The sequence below is a fragment of the Saccopteryx leptura genome, chromosome 10 (genome assembly GCF_036850995.1).
Source record: "Saccopteryx leptura isolate mSacLep1 chromosome 10, mSacLep1_pri_phased_curated, whole genome shotgun sequence".
In the NCBI taxonomy this organism is placed as follows: domain Eukaryota; kingdom Metazoa; phylum Chordata; class Mammalia; order Chiroptera; family Emballonuridae; genus Saccopteryx; species Saccopteryx leptura.
The window spans coordinates 9,354,945-9,374,206 of NC_089512.1; the positions used below are offsets into that span (position 1 = coordinate 9,354,945).

The 19,262-nt window shown below is 47.1% G+C and overlaps 2 protein-coding genes across 2 annotated transcripts; both read left to right on the forward strand.

Annotated features, from left to right (window-relative positions):
- Positions 1 to 4,474: 4,474 nt before the first annotated feature.
- On the forward strand, positions 4,475 to 5,542 carry LOC136382420 (C-C chemokine receptor type 1-like). Its single transcript, XM_066351619.1, has one exon. The coding sequence runs from the start codon at positions 4,475 to 4,477 to the stop codon at positions 5,540 to 5,542; it is 1,068 nt and encodes a 355-aa protein (XP_066207716.1).
- Positions 5,543 to 7,340: 1,798 nt separating this feature from the next.
- Positions 7,341 to 17,500, forward strand: LOC136381822 (C-C chemokine receptor type 1-like). The gene is made up of 3 exons (XM_066350351.1): positions 7,341 to 7,344; positions 8,268 to 8,503; positions 16,622 to 17,500. The coding sequence occupies exons 1-3, from the start codon at positions 7,341 to 7,343 to the stop codon at positions 17,498 to 17,500; spliced, it is 1,119 nt and encodes a 372-aa protein (XP_066206448.1).
- The last annotated feature ends 1,762 nt before the right edge of the window (positions 17,501 to 19,262 follow it).

Here is a 19,262-nt window from a genome sequence, read left to right on the forward strand (position 1 = left end):
CTGCAATATCTGCAAGGCTGACGCACAAGGAATGCATCCTGCCTCTGTTGGCAAGATTAGATCTGCTGGGTCCTCAGCTTTTTTACTTACAGCTGTAGCTATAAACTAGTTCCTCTTAAGCATTCAGCTAAATTGGGTCAGGGGTCCTTAGCATGGGCTGGCACGCCAGCAAAGACACCTCTCACCCTACATCAGTCTCCCTCCCATTCCCAGCCTTCAGTGGCTCCACAAGTTCTGGAAAACACCTTACTGCCACCTCCCTCACCCCAAACAACACCACCTCATTACCTGCCCCCAATGCCCTTAAGACAGAACCCGCAGAGAGAAGTGCCACCAAGTGACCACAGAAAAAAGTTTACGTGGAACTCAGCATCATGGCAGTGTTTGGTGTCCTTACTACTCTTGCAAACTCACCTATGTAAAAAGAAGAATTTGCCTCCACTTTGCATTCTGAATGACTGAGATCCCTAGAGTCCTGTCTCCATGGTTACACAGGAAATGAAAGACTTCCTACTCCATCAGGACCTTGAACCTGGAAAACAAAGACTCTAAAAATTCTACAAACAAAGAATTTGTGCACAAAATCCTTTCACACCCGAGTAAGTGACACTTCTCTTCTCTGTCCAGTTGGCTTCTGTGGAGGACAATCTGCATGAATCCGTGCACACGGTGCGTCTGATGGCCCCTTCATGCACCTGCATGGCAGTGAACTGCGTAGCAATGCTGAGAATGGGAGGATTTATAAGATGGGCAATCAGATGTGAAATAATCATTTTTTGTTGTTATTAACAAAAAATAGCTTTCTTGAAAAATGGGACTGACTGATTAAGAAAGTTGTCAGAGCATTAAGGAACAAGAGCCACTTCCTGTGGAAGGCTATTCAAGAGGAAATTACTTGCAAATCAACTGCATGGAAATGAAAATCATACATGGTGTAGCAGGAGGGAGCTATGAATAGAAAAGTCTTTGCAGATGCGGGATGGTTTGAAACTCAACTATCTTCTTAAGAAGAGTAGAACCAAGGATTCACCAACTCACATTGTGAGCTGATTTTGGAAGAGGTAGGATTTCCTGCCCTGAATTTAGGAAGTGGTCCTGGTGACCTCTTGGGATCCATTTTTTCTGTTTTACTAGAGAAAGTGGAAGCAGAATTTTGTTCTGAGAATAATGGGGTTGGGGCTACTTGGAGGTATCTTCTTCAACTGTTTCCCCAGCCCCAAAATCTGGAGGGTCTCACGTTTCCAGATTAGAAATTTGAAGGAGTGTGCACAGCCTGCCACCAGGCATTGTGTCACTCATCGACCTTTTTGTTCCCTCTCTGACCAGCAGGACAGCTCTTAGGCTATTCAGACTGGCAGGGTGGCAGGTGGGCATTGATGTGCTGCTCAATATTTTATAATGGGCCTCCCTGAAAATTCCATAGCAGGCTTTCCTATAAAGCGAGCCCTGATTTCCAGTGTTGCTATATTTGTATGTAAACATGCCCACTGTGGTGGATTTCAATATACTAATATTCTGACTGTGGGGTTGAGGACACATGCACACGATTGGTTCTTATGACCCAGAAAAATCCAACTGCTCCACACCTCAGGTCTGGTGTCATTACCAGCATAGATGGCCCTCCCTGCTCAGAGGCTCACCTACTCCCTGGATGGATCATGATGGCACTGGAAGGTCCCAGGCTTTAGGGCCATAACTGACCATTCTGTAATGACCTTGGGCAGATGCTAAAGACACAGGACAGCTTAGTGGGCTGGTTGGCTGCAACATGGTCCTTTGTTTCCCCGTAAAGTCCCCGCCCCAGCCCTAATCCCTTGGGGAGCAGTGTTATTGCGTGGTGCCCACCTGTAGGGAAAACAGTGAATGGACTAGGAGGCAGGGGGGATGGAGGTTACTTTGTTTAATGGCATCTGATGATGCTGACTCTACGTGCCTTCTCCTTTGCCAAAGTTTCCCCAAAGATGGGGCTCCCGGGTTCAGTGTTGCATGAGTTGCTCCTTGTGCTTCCAGCTGCCTGTTGCTTTGTCTCCAAACCCTGTGGTGCCCATAATGCTGACTGCTAGTCAATTTGCCGGCCCTGGTCATGGCTGCAGAAATCAGAAATGGTCACTCAGCTTTGTTACAGATGTCCAGCCTGGGTTTCTCCATGAAGAGGGCTGATTACTCTGTCACAGGGCTAGGCCAGAGGTGGAGGGGGGACCCAGAGAAATGGATTTGGGAGGAAATCATAGGGCCCTAGCTGAGGTGTGCAACATCCCCCATGGGTCTTAAGTTTCTAAAGCCACTGCAGAAATATAAGTTCCTCAGCAGGAAACATTCACGCAGCGGTGCATAAGGAAGAGCCCCAGAGACTCCGGGGTGAAGGGAATTATGATGTAGGCAAGTCCTGCTATACGATTGGTGTCTAAGTCAAAGCTTTCAAACTGGTGGCAACATAATGAAAATCTGAAAATGCAGCTCCCACTCCTGTACATCATCCAGCAGAATTCCCTTTCTAGATTAACTACAGAGAGACCTGGCGGGGAACTTGGGGCAGGTACATCAGCCAGAATAGGATGGGAGACTGGACATTCTGGGTGTCTAGAGTCCTGAAGGAAGGGTAGATTCAAGTAAGGAGCTCCCTGATGTTTACTAATGTCCTGGCAAGGGCCAGGGCTGGCTTTTGTCATACCTTACTTACAGTACTCCTTCAAGGTTACAGATACTTTCTCACGTAACAGATGAGACACTGAGGTTCAGGGAGAGAGCTCAGCTCACATCCAGTCTGTATCAAGCTCACAGAGCTGGTCGGTTACACCAAAGCCCATGCTCCTTTTGGGGATGCATCTTTAGTAAGGATTTGAAAGAGGACTGAATAGCAAGGGTGGGGAGTCATGTAAAGCAAACCATCTAGTGGTGCTTTCTCATTTGTGTTTGTTTCTTTCAAGGCAATATTGGGTAAACTATTACAGAGCTCATTTCTGAGAATTCCAGCTTCCACCTGGATGTGCAACACCACATGGCTTCAGGCTGTTCTGAGCCAGTCCTCCCAAGAACTCCCTTCTTCTCACCAGGTCACCCCCTCACGCATCCTGGCTTTCCCCAGAGTCCTCATTGCAGTCCCTGGAGACCAACTTAGTGTCTGCAGACCTACCTATACCCCATTAGGGCCGTGGGTCAGTCTGAGCCTATTCTGATGGCCTCGTTTTTCTCAACTACGAAATGAGTTGGCCTCTTATGATGGCACTGTGGCAGCAATACTGGGGTTTGGCGGATAATTTGTGCATGGTAGGACATCCTTGCCCCTGACAACCAAGTGATAGAAACATCCTCTAGGCTTTGTGACAACGAAATAGATCAAATGGCCCCACAGAGTCATGTGCCCCAAGTGTCATATGTCACCTCAGCAAAGAATCTCCTTAATCCCTGGCCTATTGGCTCAGTGGTAGAGTCTCAACCAGGCATGTGGAAGTCCCGGGTTCAATTCCTGGCCAGAACACACAGGAGAAGCTCCCATCTGCTTCTCTACCCTTTCCTCTCTCTATCTCTCTCTTCCCCTCCCATAACCAAGATTTTATTGTACCAATGTTGGCCTGGGTGCTGAGGATGCCCCAATGGCTTCCACCAAAGGTGCTAGAACGATTCTGGTTGCAACGGAGCTAGAGCCCCAGATAGGCAGAGTATTTCCTTCTTATGGGCTTGCCAGGTAGTTCCTGATTAGGTGCATGCGGGAATCTGTTTCTCTACCACCCCGTTTCTCATTTCAGAAATATACCCCCCTCCCAATAAAATAGAACCTTCTTAGCTCCAAAGGCCATTAAGATCCATTGGTCAGTTTTTGACACTCAGCCAGGACTGATTTCTTAACCATGTCCTCCTGTGCACTTCCAAATGCAAGGTCCCTGCTCTGTGATTGGAGGCTGAAAGTTCAAGTGGTTTCAAGAGTGGACGTGAGAATGATACACACTGGATGTGAGCTCCAGCTCTCATTGTCCCAGGTGTGTCCTACCCACTGCGAACTTCTCTGTCATCATGTGTAAAATGGGAGACATAAATGGTACCCTCCTGGATTCTTTAACACTGAGTCCAATGACAGGTCCGTGGGAATCATGAGGGAAGTGTTGGTGATGTAGAAAGAGGTTTCTCTCCCTTTGTCTGGGTGCTCCATCCACCAGACGTTCCCTTCCCAACAGTCATTGCCTAAGTATTTGACTTCATGGTTTGTGCACCCATTTGTTTATTGTCTCCCTCCACCCCTACATCACCCCCCCCCATTAAAGTATAATTTCCATGACAGTGAAGAAGACCTGGGGCCATTTTGTTCAAGGTTGTGTCCCAGGACATGGTTACAAGTCGGCACTTTTCACTCAGTAAACGGTTGTCATGTGGTTGATATCATATAATAACTGCCTTGTCTCTGTTGTTCAGAGCCCACTGCCTTTACCACCAAAGTAAACATAAAAACCATCTACCTGGACCTGTGGGAGAAAGCACGATGGAAATTTCAAACATTTCAATGGACTATGATGGGACCACAGAAGTCAACTACGGGAATACAACCCTGTGCCTATTTGAAACCGTAAGGTCTTTAAGAGCTCAGCTGCTGCCACCTTTGTCCTCCCTGGTATGTGTCACTGGCCTGGTCGGCAACATCCTGGTGGTCCTGGTCCTTTTGCAACACAAGAGGCTCAAGAACATGACCAACATCTACATCCTCAATCTGGCCATTTCTGACCTACTCTTCCTCTTCACGCTGCCCTTCTGGATTCACAACTATGGGAAAGATAACTGGGCGTTCGGCAATGTCATGTGCAAGTTGCTGTCGGGGCTTTATTACGTAGGTCAGTACAGCGAGCTCTTCTTCATCATCCTGCTGACCATCGACAGGTACCTGGCCATCGTCCATGCTGTGTTTGCTGTTCGGGTCCGGACCGTCACATTTGGTATCATCACCAGTGTAGTCACCTGGGTCCTGGCCATCCTGACTTCAATTCCAGACTTTTTCTTTACACAATCTCTGAGCACTGAAGGTCATTACACCTGCAAGTCATTTATCCCTCATACTTACTACAGTCATTGGAGAGAGTTTCTGGCTCTGAAACTGAACATCCTGGGGCTGGTCTTGCCTCTGGTGATCATGATCGTCTGCTACACGGGGATCATAAAGATTCTGCTCAGACGGCCCAATGAGAGGAAGTTCAAAGTCGTCCATCTGATTTTTGTCATCATGATCATATTTTTTCTCTTTTGGACGCCCTTCAATCTGACTATGTCTATTTCTGCTTTTGAAGACGTTCTTTCAGTCAATTACTGTAACCAGAAAGACCAACTAGCATTAGCCACTAGAGTGACAACCGTGATCTCCTCCATGCACTGCTGTGTCAACCCCATTATTTATGTTTTTGTTGGCGAGAAGTTCCGCGAGTACCTGCGTGAGTTGTTCTACAGTCTCCAGTCCCTGAGCCCAGGGAAACGGCTCCGCTTCTCTCACACCAAGAACCAGGACAGGGCCAGCTCCATGTCCCCATCTGCAGGGGAGCAGGAACTCTCTGACGGGTTCTGACTCAGGTCCCAGCAAGAGTGATCTTCCAGGCACAGTGGCTGTAGCTGGACGGGAGGCAGCTTAGGGTGTCCCAGCCAGATAGTGACCACTGACCAGTGTGGAGCAGCGCCACCTGGTGTTGAGGTAGATCATCTCTGGTCCTTGAGTCTTCTCCATGAACTTCTCCTTGGAGACGCATGAGTGGGCTATGTCGTTCTGAATGACAGAGGAGAGGGCGTCAGCCATGGGCTTGGGCCAAACAGAGTTTCAGGTTTGTGACTATAAACATTTGTAAACAAAGCCACTGAGCATCCCCTCACCTCTAACCGCATCACCAGTGAGCTTGGAAACAGTGATTTCCACAGTTGAGTCTCCCCTGCAGGGTTCAGGCTGCTGGAAGCCCTCAGGAACATAGATCTCATGATGGCAGAACTTGAGACCTAATGAAAAATAGAGTTGAAAAACTGTCCTTGGCAATGGCACTTTCATTAGAGAATATTTTTATACTGACTAAAATCAAGCAATTCAGGTCTAGTGCCAGATACAGACCTTGTGTATAAAAGGTTGTACATCTGGAAATAGCCATGGAAAAGTAGAGTCATTGTTTCAAAACCCCAGACTTCAAACTCACTTCTAAATCTCTTTACCCTATTACATACAACGTTCATTGTTGATGAACTTTGTTATACTTTATGTTTTCTCTCGTGCACATTCATGATTATAACAGAGATGTACTACTGTTCTCACCCTTCTGCTCTTGTTGTTTTTAAAAGGAGCTTATTCAATCAAGTTTCAAGCTCAATAAATTATTTCAAAGCATTGTTTATGGTGTCGGCACTGAAACTGTCGGCAGATGGACTCAAATTGACTCGTATGCCCATTGTTGATTCCACAAATCAATTCACTCCCATGTGGTGACTGAGGACCTGCTCCCGGCAAAGCAACCCTCCGCGACTAGATTCAGGTGGGAGGGGTGTTCTCTAAGAGCCCTGTGCTCAGTGAGGTGACAGCCACAAGAATGCCAACAGAGCCCGGGTGATGTGGGTGGGATTGACACCAGGATATAAAACTGCTGTGAGTGGAGCCTGCCACCCACACATGCACCACCTCATTCATGTGCTGTGTGTGATGTGGAGGAGCCTAATGAGATGGTCAGTTTGACCAGGGAAACAGGCCTAATAGAGATTCCTGGCAGGGACTTGGAAGGCCAGCACCAAATCACTGTGTAGCTTTTGCTCACCCCCAAAGTATTCTGTCTTAGCTCTTAATTTAACAAATTAAAACCTTTTAGAAAAACAATTAGTTGAAACATTGTAAGCAAATTTTAAATATAAAATGTAATTTATTGAAAGGAAATTGGACGGCTTTTAAATTAACACACATTATAAAACATAACATACAAAAATGTTTTAACACAGAGAAAAAATGTATATAACAAACTAAAAATTAAGACCAAGATGCTATCATCAACTCCCCTAATATATCAGGAAATTTTACAAATCAGTAGGAAAACCACTTTGATTTTTCTATCCCATAATTATTCTATATGCTCAATTGTCAAACAATTAACAAAGATATTAACCAGTAAGTCATCAAAAAATGCAGTAGCCATTAATATGAAATCTCAATTACATTAGTAATCAAGGACATGCTAATGACAGTGAACCTCTTCTTTTGCCTGCTAAGATAATAACCAGATGTCAATTTTTTTAATTAATGAAAATATCCAAAGCAGGTAAGGATGCTTCGACACAGTCCCTGTCACATATTTCTGATGGAAATGTAAATCAGTGCTGTGTTTCTGAAAAGCTCTTTGGCAATGGGTACCGAGATCATTTGAAAAGCTCACCTTATAATCCTGCTCCCAGGATCCATCACAGATAATGGTAAAAAGCAGCACATCTGGAAAGATCGATAACTGAGGAAGAGTTCAATAACTACTCTTATTATGAGCTGGGATACCGACATAAATGACTTCTAAAAAAATTTATTGACATGTGAATATGCTTATATTGTTAATATTAAATAAAAAAAATACAGAATCTTCTGGTTTATATTTTATAGTATATATGAAAAAAACAAACACAGGGAGAAAATAGACCCAACATATCTATGGGATTATGTGTGTATCAGTCAGAGTTTAATCAGAGACATGATGTGAGATAAGGCTAGGGTTTCCAAACTGTGTGCCGAGGCACCCAGGGGCCACAGTGAACTCCCAGTTCCAATTTTTAAGGGCTCCACACTGCACCTGACATTTCCTGGATACCCTGGGAACTACAAGTAGGAGAAAGTTCACAGTTTCAATGTCAGATTTTAGTGCATTCCTTTCAAAGCGGGCGTGTCTCTGCAAAGTCGGGTTTCCGGTGATTTGAGATAAATCGGTGTGGAACAGGAACTGAGGGGAAAATGTCCCATGAATTCCAACATCTGCACACCAGGTGTACATATCCCACTGGCATGGATTATTTAAAATGAAATAAAATATTATTTTTATCAATTTATGTGTATTTTCAAGCAGTGTAGACAAGATCACTTAAGATCCTTGAATCTAAAGACTTCCTGAGGGGAACAGTTTGGTTCTTCTTTTGTCTCCGGGCACTGAGGAAAAGTACTGGGACCATAAGGGCTCCGGGAACTGAGAAAGTCTGGGATCCTGTGGAATAAGAGAGTGTTTAGCAACTGGATAGTTTGCAATTGTGGGAGCTGGTGGGTGAGTCTGTGCACGCTGTTGTCTGGCCAATAGCACAAGGAGGGAAGCCTCTAGAGATCAGCCAAGTGGGCACTCAGGAAGGGACAGTAGATACAGACGAGAGCAAGGACAAAGTAGAAGGTGTCAGTAGAAAGGACAGTGACGTGAACAGAAGCTGCCCTTTCCCCATGCTGATGCTTGGACTCCTGGCCCAGGACTTCAGGCAGCAGCGGAACCGGCAGTCACTGTGGGTCCAGGTGCTGCCCAACTCCAGCAGCGGGAGCCAGCAGGTGGATGACAGTGCCTGGAGATACCACAGGGCCTGGCACTGTTTCCATCTTCTGAGCTCAACACTGTTGCTTCACCTTACAAATGACTGCTAATTACTCCTCCCAGTGGACACTCACCTGCCCCTGAAGGCAAGGGATTCTGGGAAATGTCCATGCCACGCCCACTAGGCTAACACTGGACAAAATCCCCAGAAAGTATGAGGCTTCTTTTCATCTGTGCACTCCTTGAGTGCTACCAATATATTTAAACAAGCACATCTTAAACAAAATTCTTCTTTGTGATAAGAAAGAAATGAAGAGAGAGTAGGGAGAGGGAAGAAAATAGATGAAGAAATGTTGAGGAAAGAGAGACAAAGAAAGTATAAAGATAAGACGTTGTTTCAGAATAGAACGAGTTGGGAAGAACGTTCTAGAACGATGGTGTGGTGTCAGTGAAGACCCAGGGCCATGATACCATCTGAGAAACAAAATGTTGGTAGGATTTCTATAGTGGGGGGCGAGAGGGCGAGGAGGAGCCACGTGTCCAGAGCGGGGAGGCAGGAAGACTGGGAGACGGTCGACAGCAGGAGGCGCTCAAATATACTGAGTTTGAAATTTCCATTCGGGAATGACCCAGCGTACACTCAAGCACAAGCTTCCTAAGACGGGCACTTAAATGCCAGGAATGCCTGGGTGACATCTGTCTGAGCTTCACGTTTCATTAAAAGAAACACGTGGTTAAAACAATGGTAGCTACAAGGACCTGATATAGGGCCTGTCAGTCTTGCTAATGGCTCAGACCCCTCCCCACAGGACCCCAGGCCCATCCCTCTGGACCGCCTCCTGCTCACTCCCCCCGGAGCCCCAGCCTCTGCCTCTCCCCTCCTGGAAACCTGCGGCTCACACTGTGTGGATGCCACAAGTGGCCAAGGGGGATTTCACAGCTGATGTCTGTGCAGACCCCGTGCCCCAGAGCAGTCCCTTGTTTTATTATTAATTCTTTCAAAGTTTTCTTGATAACGAAGTTTCAGTGCATTTTCTTTGAAACACTGTCACACTTCGGTGATTTCCTTGCATTACTTTGATGCCCAGAACAATGTGTGTAATATGACCCACCTGTGTTAAAAATAAAAAGTACAAAAGCTGTGTGTGTTCGAGTGCACATTCATGCGTGCAGGCCAATCACCATTCAAGCAAAAGGGGATGGGGTGTGGTATCAAGGAAGGGACAGCCCACTGAGTAGCAGCTTGTTTAGGCCTCCAGCTATAAGCACAGATGTCTTCCCACTCACATGTGGGCCAGCTCAGCTCTCCCAGGGAGAGATCACTCAGGGCCTGCAGACCAAGGCCCAGTGAAAGTCTAGATCCATGGTTCCCAAACGTGAGCGAGCATCGGAATGACAGGAGCACATGGTAAAGCCAGAATGTCTGATTCAGTAGGTATGGAAAGGGACCCCAGAATTTGCATCACTGACGTGTTCCCGGCGGTGTGATGCTGCTCTGATATCCTAGCTTTGAGACCCCTGCTCTACAGGCTCCCTCCCCACCTCCCTCCCCAGCTGCACCTTCCCTGGCCCAGGGTACTTTCCAGGCCATGACATTGTTCCTTCTGTAGGGCTTGCTTAATAGTCTGTGAGCCTGGCTACCCCGTGGGCACCTGAAGAACGATGTCTGTCTCTCCCTGTCACCACTATATCCCTAGTACCTGACAGTGCCTGGCACGTCATAGTAATCAGTAACATAAGTGAGGTGAACAAGTATATGTTCCTGGCATGTCCTCTCTGTGTCGTGGGGGCCACAGAAGCCTAGAGCAGAACTGGACAGCCGGTCAAGGATCACAGGAATTGACCCTGGAATTTCTGGTAGGACCGGCAGGTGCTCTGTGGTTCTCATCACCAGATCCTTCCTATTCCTGTCCCACTATCCTCTCTCCTGCAGTGTTTCCTGGGACCCCTGCAGACTCACTGTGTGCACCTGCATCCATGGTCATGATTTGCACCTGGGTGAAGACCCCACCTTAAGACAGTACTCAATATCTCAAGCACTGCACCAAATCATTCATTCGTGTGTGTGTATGTGTGTGTGTGTGTGTGTGTGTGTTTGTGTGTGTGTGTGTATCTAACTTGAGTCCTCTCCATAAAGTTGGCATTATTAACCTTGCCTTACAGGAGAGGAAATAGACACTTGGGAGCTTAAATAACATGCTCAAAATTAGTAAAAGGTAGACCTGGGATGGGATGCAGGACTGTCACATGTGAGAGACTCGTCACTCATGTGTGCCCCTCAACCTGCAGTCCGTATAAATGTGACAAGTTCCTGAGCCCATAGCCATTGCTGTCAATCTGGTTCCCTTCCTGCCTCCCTCTCCCGCCATCTCTCTATAGACATGCTGCCAAAGGGGGGGGGGCCCACCCAGCAGACTCACGGGATGTTCCATGATGTCACCTCCTCTATTGTCTTTATTTTCACAGATGAGGAAACTGAGCCTGAAGAGAAATGTTCAAAGCATGGTCATGTACATGATTTCTGAATGGTACTTTGCAACATGCCTGTGAGAAAGGTTAGCACAGTTCTTATTTTAGAGATAAGTAGGTGGGACCCAAAGAGACACCAGCACAGAGCAGGTGTTGGCTGTTGTGGGGAAAAGCAGAATAAACATCATGTATGAGAGATTTTTTTTGTCCTCAACGCTCATACAAGCTGACCTTGTGCATCCTCCTACGAGCCTAAGCATCCAGTGTTCTCATTTGATGGAGGGGGAGCCAGGACATAGGAAACCTAGTGATCTCCTCCCGTCTAAAGTGGAGAGCTGGGATTTGAACTTGGCCTGTGTTTTACGATGCAGAAAACAGGAGCCTGGGCTCAGAGAGATGGCAAACTCCATCCTACAGACCGGAATTTACTCTGTTCTGGAGGCTCTTCTAGGTGAATCAGCTATGGAGTTTGGGGAAGTGAGGGGTGCACAGAACGGGGAGAACAGAGGGACAGTGAGCAGTGACAGTGGAGGACTAGGGGCGCCAAAGAGAAGCTGCCGCCTCCCCCTGGTTTACTAGCAGGTCATTCTGAGGAACAGAGGACCCGGGGTTCCAGTTTAAACACTTTCACTTGCAATCTTAAAAATAAATAAAGAAAAAGAAAGAAAGAATAAAAAGAAGAAAGAAAGAAAGAAAGAGAGAGAGAGAGAGAAAGAAAGAAAGAGAGAAAGAAAGAAAAGGATAGAAAGAGCAATAGAAAGGAAAGGCTGCGCACTGACCACAAGACCCCCCTCCCTGCATCAGTCTCCCTCCCACTCTCAGCCTTTCCTTGTTCCACAAGTTCTGGGGAACACCTTACTGCCACCTCCCTCACCACAAACAATGCCACCTCATTACCCTCCCCCAATGCCCTTAAGACAGAGCCCGCAGAGAAAAGTGCCACCAAGTGACCACAGAAAAATGTTTACATGGATCTCAGCATCCAGGAAATGTTTGGTGTCCTAACTACTCCTGCACACTCACTTATGTAAAAGGAAGAATTTGCCTCCTTCTTGTCATTCTGAATGACAGAGAACCCGAGCGTCCTGTCTCCATCATTACACAGGATGAGAAAGACTTCCTACAGCATCAGGACATTGAACTTTGAAAATGAAGGCTCTAACAGCTCTAGAAACAAAGACTTTGTAGTCAGAATCCTTTGACACTTTTGTAAGGTAGCAAAAGCTACGAAATTAATATTAACATTTTAAGAAGCTCGAAGAATATTTTATTAATTTGGGCTAGGTGTGCAGAGAGATTTTGTAAATGATCTTTGTACTTCTGTGAATAGCATAAAGTCAAGATGCCTGATGGCATTGTGTTGTAAATGCAAAGGGGAAGGAGACTTGGATTCTCTGACCTTCCACCACACCTGTGGGGAAATGGGTGAATAGCCAGGTGCAGGCAGAGAAAGATTAAATTAAACCTTTTCTTATATTAATGGGCCATTTACAGGCATTTGTCCCCAAGGAAACTACCTCTCCCCTCCTGAAAGCATGTAGTTAATGTATATATGTATTTCTGAACAAAGGAATAGCAAATGAACACTAGAACATATAGGAATGTCTTTTAATATGTAAAGTGACATTTTTACCATTGTGTTGTCTTGTAAGTTTTAATGTATAGAAGCATCTTTTTATGAATCCTATAGACAGATGTTATAAACTTGCTCATGAATTGAGTCCCATCCCCCCACCCTTCATTCTTTTCCCAAACCAGTATAGGGGAAAACAAAGGGTATAAGCTTATGTCGTGATGTCAGGCTTTTTCTCCGCCCATGAATAATTAAGGGTATATAACCAGTCCCCAGAATATTATAGACACACACGATTTGGGACAGCCCAGTGTAAGCTATATGGGGCCGGCATATTTAATAAATTTTCTCCTTTAATAAAACTCTTCAAAACTCATTTGGACTTGGTGTCTCTACGAAAAACCTGTTGAATTCTGGACTAGATACCTTACAACAACACCAGAGTAAGTTGCACTTGTTATTTCTGTCCTGTCGGCTTCTATGGAGGGCAGTCTCCATGAATCCGTGCACACAGTGTGTCTGATGGCCCTTGATGCACCTGCCAGGCAGTGAACTAGATGGCAATGCTGAGAATAGGAGGATTTATGAGATGGGTAATCAGATGCGAAATAAGCTTTTATTTTGCTAAAAAGAGAAGCTGTCTCGAATGATGGGTCATTAGTGACTGATTAGGATGTAGGCTCAGTATTAAGAGGCAAAAGTTTCTTTCTGTGGAAGACAATTCAAGAGTAAATTACTTGCAAAATTTCCCCCATGTTAATGAAAATCATACATGGCGTATAAAGTCATTGTAGCAGGAGGGAGCTATGAATTAGAAAAGTCTTTGCAGATGCGGGATGGTTTGAAACTGAACCATCTTCTTAAGAAGAATAGAACAAAGGACTCACAAACTCAGACTGTTGGCTGACTTTGGAGGAGGTAGGATTTCACCCCCTGAATGTGGAGAGCTGTCCCAGAGAGCTTGGAACGCATCCATTCTGTCCTACTAAAGAAAGTGGAAGCAGAACTTTGTTCTGAGAATAGTGGGGTTGAGGCTCCTTGGAGGTATCTTCTTCAAATGTTTCCTCCCCCCAAATAATCTGGAGAGTCTCACATTTCCAGAGTAGAAATTCCCAGAAGTTTGCATAGCCTGCCAACAGGCTGTGTGTCACTCATTGACCTTTTTGTCCCCATTCTGACCAGCAGGACAGCTAGTAGACTATTTATACTGGCAGGGAGGTGGGTGAGCATTGATGTGCTCCTAAATATTTCATAGCGGGCTTTTGTGAAGAGAGAGCCCTGATTTCCAGTGTTGCTGACTTTGCATGTAAACATGCCCACTGTGCTGGATTTCACGCTACCAATATGCTGACTGTGGGGTTGGGGACACATGCGCACAGTTGGTTCTTATGAACTAGGAATAGCCAGCTGCCCCGCACCTCAGACCTGGTGTCTTTACCCGCAAAGACTGCCCTCCCTGCTCAGAGACTCAGCTACGCCCAGGATGCAGCATGTTGGTACTGAAAGGTTCCAGGCTCCAGGGCCAGAGCTGACCTCTGGGCAATGACCTTGGGGCAGACTCTTGAGACAGACAACAGCATGGCCGGCAGGTTGGCTGCAACATGGCCCTTGGATACTTCTTCAAGGCCCCGCCCCAGCTCCAATCCCTTAGGGAGCAGTGTTATTAAATGGTGCCCACTTGTAGGAAAAACAATGAACGGAGTAAGAGACAGGGGGGATGCAGGTTACTTCACTAATGACATCTGACGATGCTCAATCAAGGTACCTTCACCTTTGCCAAAGTTTCCCCAAAGACAGGCTCCCGGGGTCAGTGTTGCATGAGCCACACTTGTACTTCCAGCTGCCTGTTGCTTCCACTCCAAACCCTGTGGTCCCCATGATGCTGACTGCCAGCTGAACTGCCGGCCTTAAAAAGTGGCTGCAGAGATCAGAAGTTGTCGACTCCGCTCTGTTTCTGACGTCCAGCCCGGGTTTTTCCCGGAAGAGGGCTGATTCCTCAGTCACAGGGCTAGGGCAGAGGTGCAGAAGTGACCCAGAGAAATGGATTTGGCAGGAAACCATAGGGCCCTCGCTGAGGTGCCCAACATCCACCCATTATGGGCCTTAAGTTTCTAAAGTCACGGCAGAAATTTAAGTTCCTCAGCAGGAAACATTCACGCAGCGGTACATAAGGAAGAGCATCAGAGAATCCGGGGTGAAGGGAATTATGATGTAGGCAAGTACTGCTACATGACTGGTGTTTCAGTCAAATCTTTCAGATTGGTGACAATATAGTGACAATCTGAAAATGCAGTTCCTATGGCTGTGTCCATCATCAAGCAGAATTCCCTTTCTAGGTTATCTACAGAGAGACCTGGCAGGGAACATGGAGGACAGGGGACATCAGCCAGAATAGGATTGGAGACTGGGACATTCCTGGTGGCTGGACTCCTCAGGGAAGGGGTAATGGTAGGAAGGAGGTCACCTGATGTTTACTGGTGTCCTGGCAAGGGCCAGGGCTGGCTGTTCTCATACCTTACCTTACAGAAATCCTTCAGGGTAACGGATACTTTCTCACATTACAGAAGAGAGACTGAGGCTCAGGGAGAGAGATGAACTCCTTCAAGTTCACACAGCTGGTCGGTTACACCAAAGCCCATGTTCTGTTTGGGGAGGCGTCCTCAGTAAGTGGTTAGAAAGGATTGGAAAGAGGGCTGAAGAGCAGGTGTGCAGAGTCCTATAAGGTAAGCCATCTAGTGGTGCTTTCTCGTTTGTGTTTGTCTTTGTTTGTTTCAAGGAAATGTCGGGTAAAACTGTTCCAGAGCTCATTTCTGAGCATCCAGCTTCCACCTGGTTGTGCAACAATGCATGGCTTCAGGCTGTTCTGAGCCAGTCCTCCCGAGAACCCCCTTCTTCTCACCAGGTCACCCGCTTATCCAGCCTGGTTTTGCCCTGAGTCCTCAGAGCTCTCTGAGGCAACATCCTGGTGGTCTTGGTCCTCTAGCAATAATACAAGAACCTCAAGGACATGACCCACATTTCCGTCCTCAAACTAACCATTTCTGACATGCTCTGACAGGACAGAGCTACTGCAGACCTGCCTGTGTCCTGTCAGGACCGAGTACCGTGGGCCAGGCCAAGCCCACTCTGGTGTCCTCAATGTCCCCCACTAAGGCATGGGCTAGCCTCCCAGAATTGGACTGTGGCGGCAGTACTGCGGTTAGGTGAGATGATCTCTGCCATGTACCACATCTGTGCCCATGCCTACCAAATCACAGGAGCATCCACTAGACTTTGTGACATCCAAAAAGATCACATGGCCACACAGTGTGACATTCTCAGTACCCTTTGTCACACCAACAAAGACACTATTTAGTCTCTAATGCCATGAAGGTTCATTGGTAAGTATTTGACTGTCAGCTAAGAATATTTCTACTCCCATGTCTTTCTGCGAACTCCCAAGGGCAAAGTCACAGCTCTGTGATAGGAGGTAGGACATTTGAGTGGTTTCAGGGACAGGCGTGAGAGTGTACACACCGGGTTTGAGCCTTAGCTCTGGTTGTCACCAGATATGTGTCCTGCTCACTCTGAACTTCTGTGTCATCACCTCTAAAATTGGAAAAGTGAATTGTACCCTCCAGGATAGTTTAACACTAAGATCAATGCTAAGTCTATAGGAAGCATGAGGGAAGCGTTGGTGGTGAAGAATGTGGTGAGGTCTCCCCTTGTCTGGGTGCTCCATCCACAGAAGTTTCCTTCACAGCCCTCTTTGCCAAAATATTTGATATCATTCTAGGTTCACTCATTTATTAATTGTCTTTTCCACCCCCAATCTACAGTAAACTACAGTTTCAAAAGGGCAGAGAGAACCCCAGCTCAACACTGGGTTCCAGGACATGGTACACGGTGGGCACTCAATAAACAGCTGTGAAGGGGTTGAGACATAATCTCTGCCTTGTCTAGTTTGTCCAGAGCCCACTGCCTGTAACAGCAAGGTAAAAACAGAAATCACCTTCCTGGACCCACTGGGAGAAAGCAGGATTGAAATTCCAGCCAGTACAGTGGACTGTGACAGGACCACAGAATTTGATGACAGGAATCAACCCTGTGCCAGAATGAAGACTGGAGGTCCTTTGGAGCTCAGCTGCTGCCCCCTTTGTACTCCCTGGTGTTTGTCACTGGCCTGGTCGGAAACATCCTGGTGATCCTGACCCTCTTGCAACACAAGAGGCTCAAGAACATGACCAGCATCTACCTGCTCAACCTGGCCATTTCTGACCTGCTCTTTCTCTTCACGCTGCCCTTCTGGATTCACTATTATCAGAAAGATAACTGGGTGTTCGGCAGTGTCATGTGCAAGTTGCTGTGGGTGCTTTATTACGTAGGTCTGTACAGCGAGATCTTCTTCATCATCCTACTGACCATCGACAGGTACCTGGCCATCGTCCATGCTGTGTTTGCCCTGCGGGCCCGGACCGTCACATTTGGTATCATCACCAGCGTAGTCAGCTGGGTCCTGGCCATCCTGGGTTTTTACTTTTCTGAGTCACAGGATGAGTCCTATCGTTACAGCTACACCGTTTACTTCCCTCCTGAATATCACAATCAGTGGAAATGGATCCTGGCTCTGAAACTGAACATCCTGGGGCTGGTCTTGTCTCTGGTGATCATGATCGTCTGCTACACGGGGATCATAAAGATTCTGCTCAGACGGCCTAATGAGAGGGAGTCCAAAGTCTTCTGTCTGATTTTTGTCATTATGACCATGTTTTTCCTTTTTTCTATGCCCTTCAATCTGACTATTTCTATTTATGCTTTTGATGACATCCTTTTAGTTAATTTCTGTAACCAGAAAGACCAACTAGCCCTAGCTATTCCAGTGACAGAGGTGATCGCCTACATGCACTGTTGTCTCAACCCCATCATCGACGTCTTTGTTGGCGAGAGGTTCCATGAGTACCCCATCAGCTGTTCCACAGGCTCCTGTCCCTGAAACCGGGGAAACGGCTCCCCTTCTTCCACACCGAGAACCAGGACAGGGCCAGCTCCACATCTACATCCGCAGGGGAGCAGAAACTCTCTGATACGTTCTGACTCAGGTCCCAGCAAGAGTGACCTGCCAGACACGGTGTCTAGAGGGGAGACAGCTTCAGTGTCCCGGCAAGATTGTGACCTCTGATCAGTGTGGAGCGACGCCACCTGGGGTTGAGGTGGATCACGTCTGGGCCTTGAGTGTTTTTCGTGATCTTCTCCCTGGAGATGAATGAGTGAGCTAGGTCATTCCAGACGAAAGAATAAAGGGTGCCAGCCAAGGGCTTGACCCAATGAGGGTTTCACATTTCTGAACATGAACATTCGTAAACAAAACCACTGAGCCTCCCCTCACCTCTACCCCCACCACCAATGGGATTAGAAACTGGGATTTCCACAGCTGACTTGGTTCACAGCCCAGAGCCAATCAGGAGGCAGCAGCTGCCTCCACCAAACTCTCCATGCCCACCTACAGGGTTTAGGCTGCTGGAAAAACGAGGAACATAGAACTCATGATGGACGGACTTGAACCAAATGGGTAATAAAATTAGGGAACTGTCATTAACATTGAAATTCCCTTATAGAGAATTTTCTTGTATTCATTAAAATCAAACCACTCAGGTCGAGGATTTTATGCATGAGGTGTTTAACTTTTGGAAGTAGCCTCACTCTCTAAAACCGACCCACCAGCCGAGTACGACAGATAAGCAGACACACACAGACCTTTCATTTCCTGTTGCGGGGTAGGGCTGACTGATGTGCACTTGGCAGAGTGCCCTAGTGGGGGAGGGGCAGGGAGCTCAGCTGCTCCACCACTGGCGTGCATCTGAGTCTCCTGATCACCCTGTGGGCACGCCCCTCAGCATGCACGTCTACACGCTGCAGCCCCTCCGACAACACGGGGCGCCCCGTCTGGTGAGCGGGGCAGACGGGAAGCCAGAATAGCACAAGAAGCAGCCCTCAACCGTGTGGAAAGCTCCAGATTTTATGGACACTGCCTGGTGTCCTCACAACTCAGGCCTGAAGTGGATGACCCAGCAGGGCCCCTGCGTTCCCAGTAGGCTGAACCCTGCTGCCCACAGCGGCAGGGACTCTGTGGCTCTCATCTTCAGCTCCTTTCTTTTCTTGTCCTACTATCCCCTCCCCTGTGGTGTTTTCTGAAACCCCTGCACTCTCACTGTGTGCACCTGGTGCACCTGCATCCGGGCTCATGGTTTGCACCTCGATGGACACCCCACATTAGGACAGGAAGCATTAATGTCTTGAGCACTGCACCAAACCATTCATTCATGTCTGTGTGTATGTATTTTCCTTCAGTCCTCTCTATAACGTTGGCATTATAACCCTGCCTTACAGAGGAGGAAAGAGACACTTGGGAGCTTACCCAACAAGCCCAAAGTCAGTAAAGCGTAGACCTGTGATGGGAATGATTTGAAAGGCTCGTCACTGATGTGCCTCCCCATTAAGCCCTGTCCAAACATGCCCTGTTTTGTATGCCAAGGTGGCACGTTTTCGGGCCCGTAACCATCGCTGTCAATCTGGTTCCCTTCCTGCCTCTCTCTCCCGCCATCTCTCTATAGACAGGCTGCCAAAGGGGGAGACCCCACCCAGCAGACTCACGGGATGTTCCATGATGGCACCTCCTCTATCGTCTTCATTTTCACAAATGAGGAAACTGAGCCTGAAGGGACATGTTCAAACATGGTCACGTATATGATTTCTGA

What these genes read in the sequence shown, in the direction of transcription:
- LOC136382420 (XM_066351619.1), top strand. Translation starts at nt 4,475, where the DNA reads ATGGAAATTTCAAACATTTCAATGGACTATGATGGGACCACAGAAGTC.
- LOC136381822 (XM_066350351.1), top strand. An exon ending in CCAGCAGCGGGAGCCAGCAG is followed by an intron (nt 8,504 to 16,621) that starts GTGGATGACAGT and finishes ACCCTGTGCCAG; the next exon opens with AATGAAGACTGGAGGTCCTT.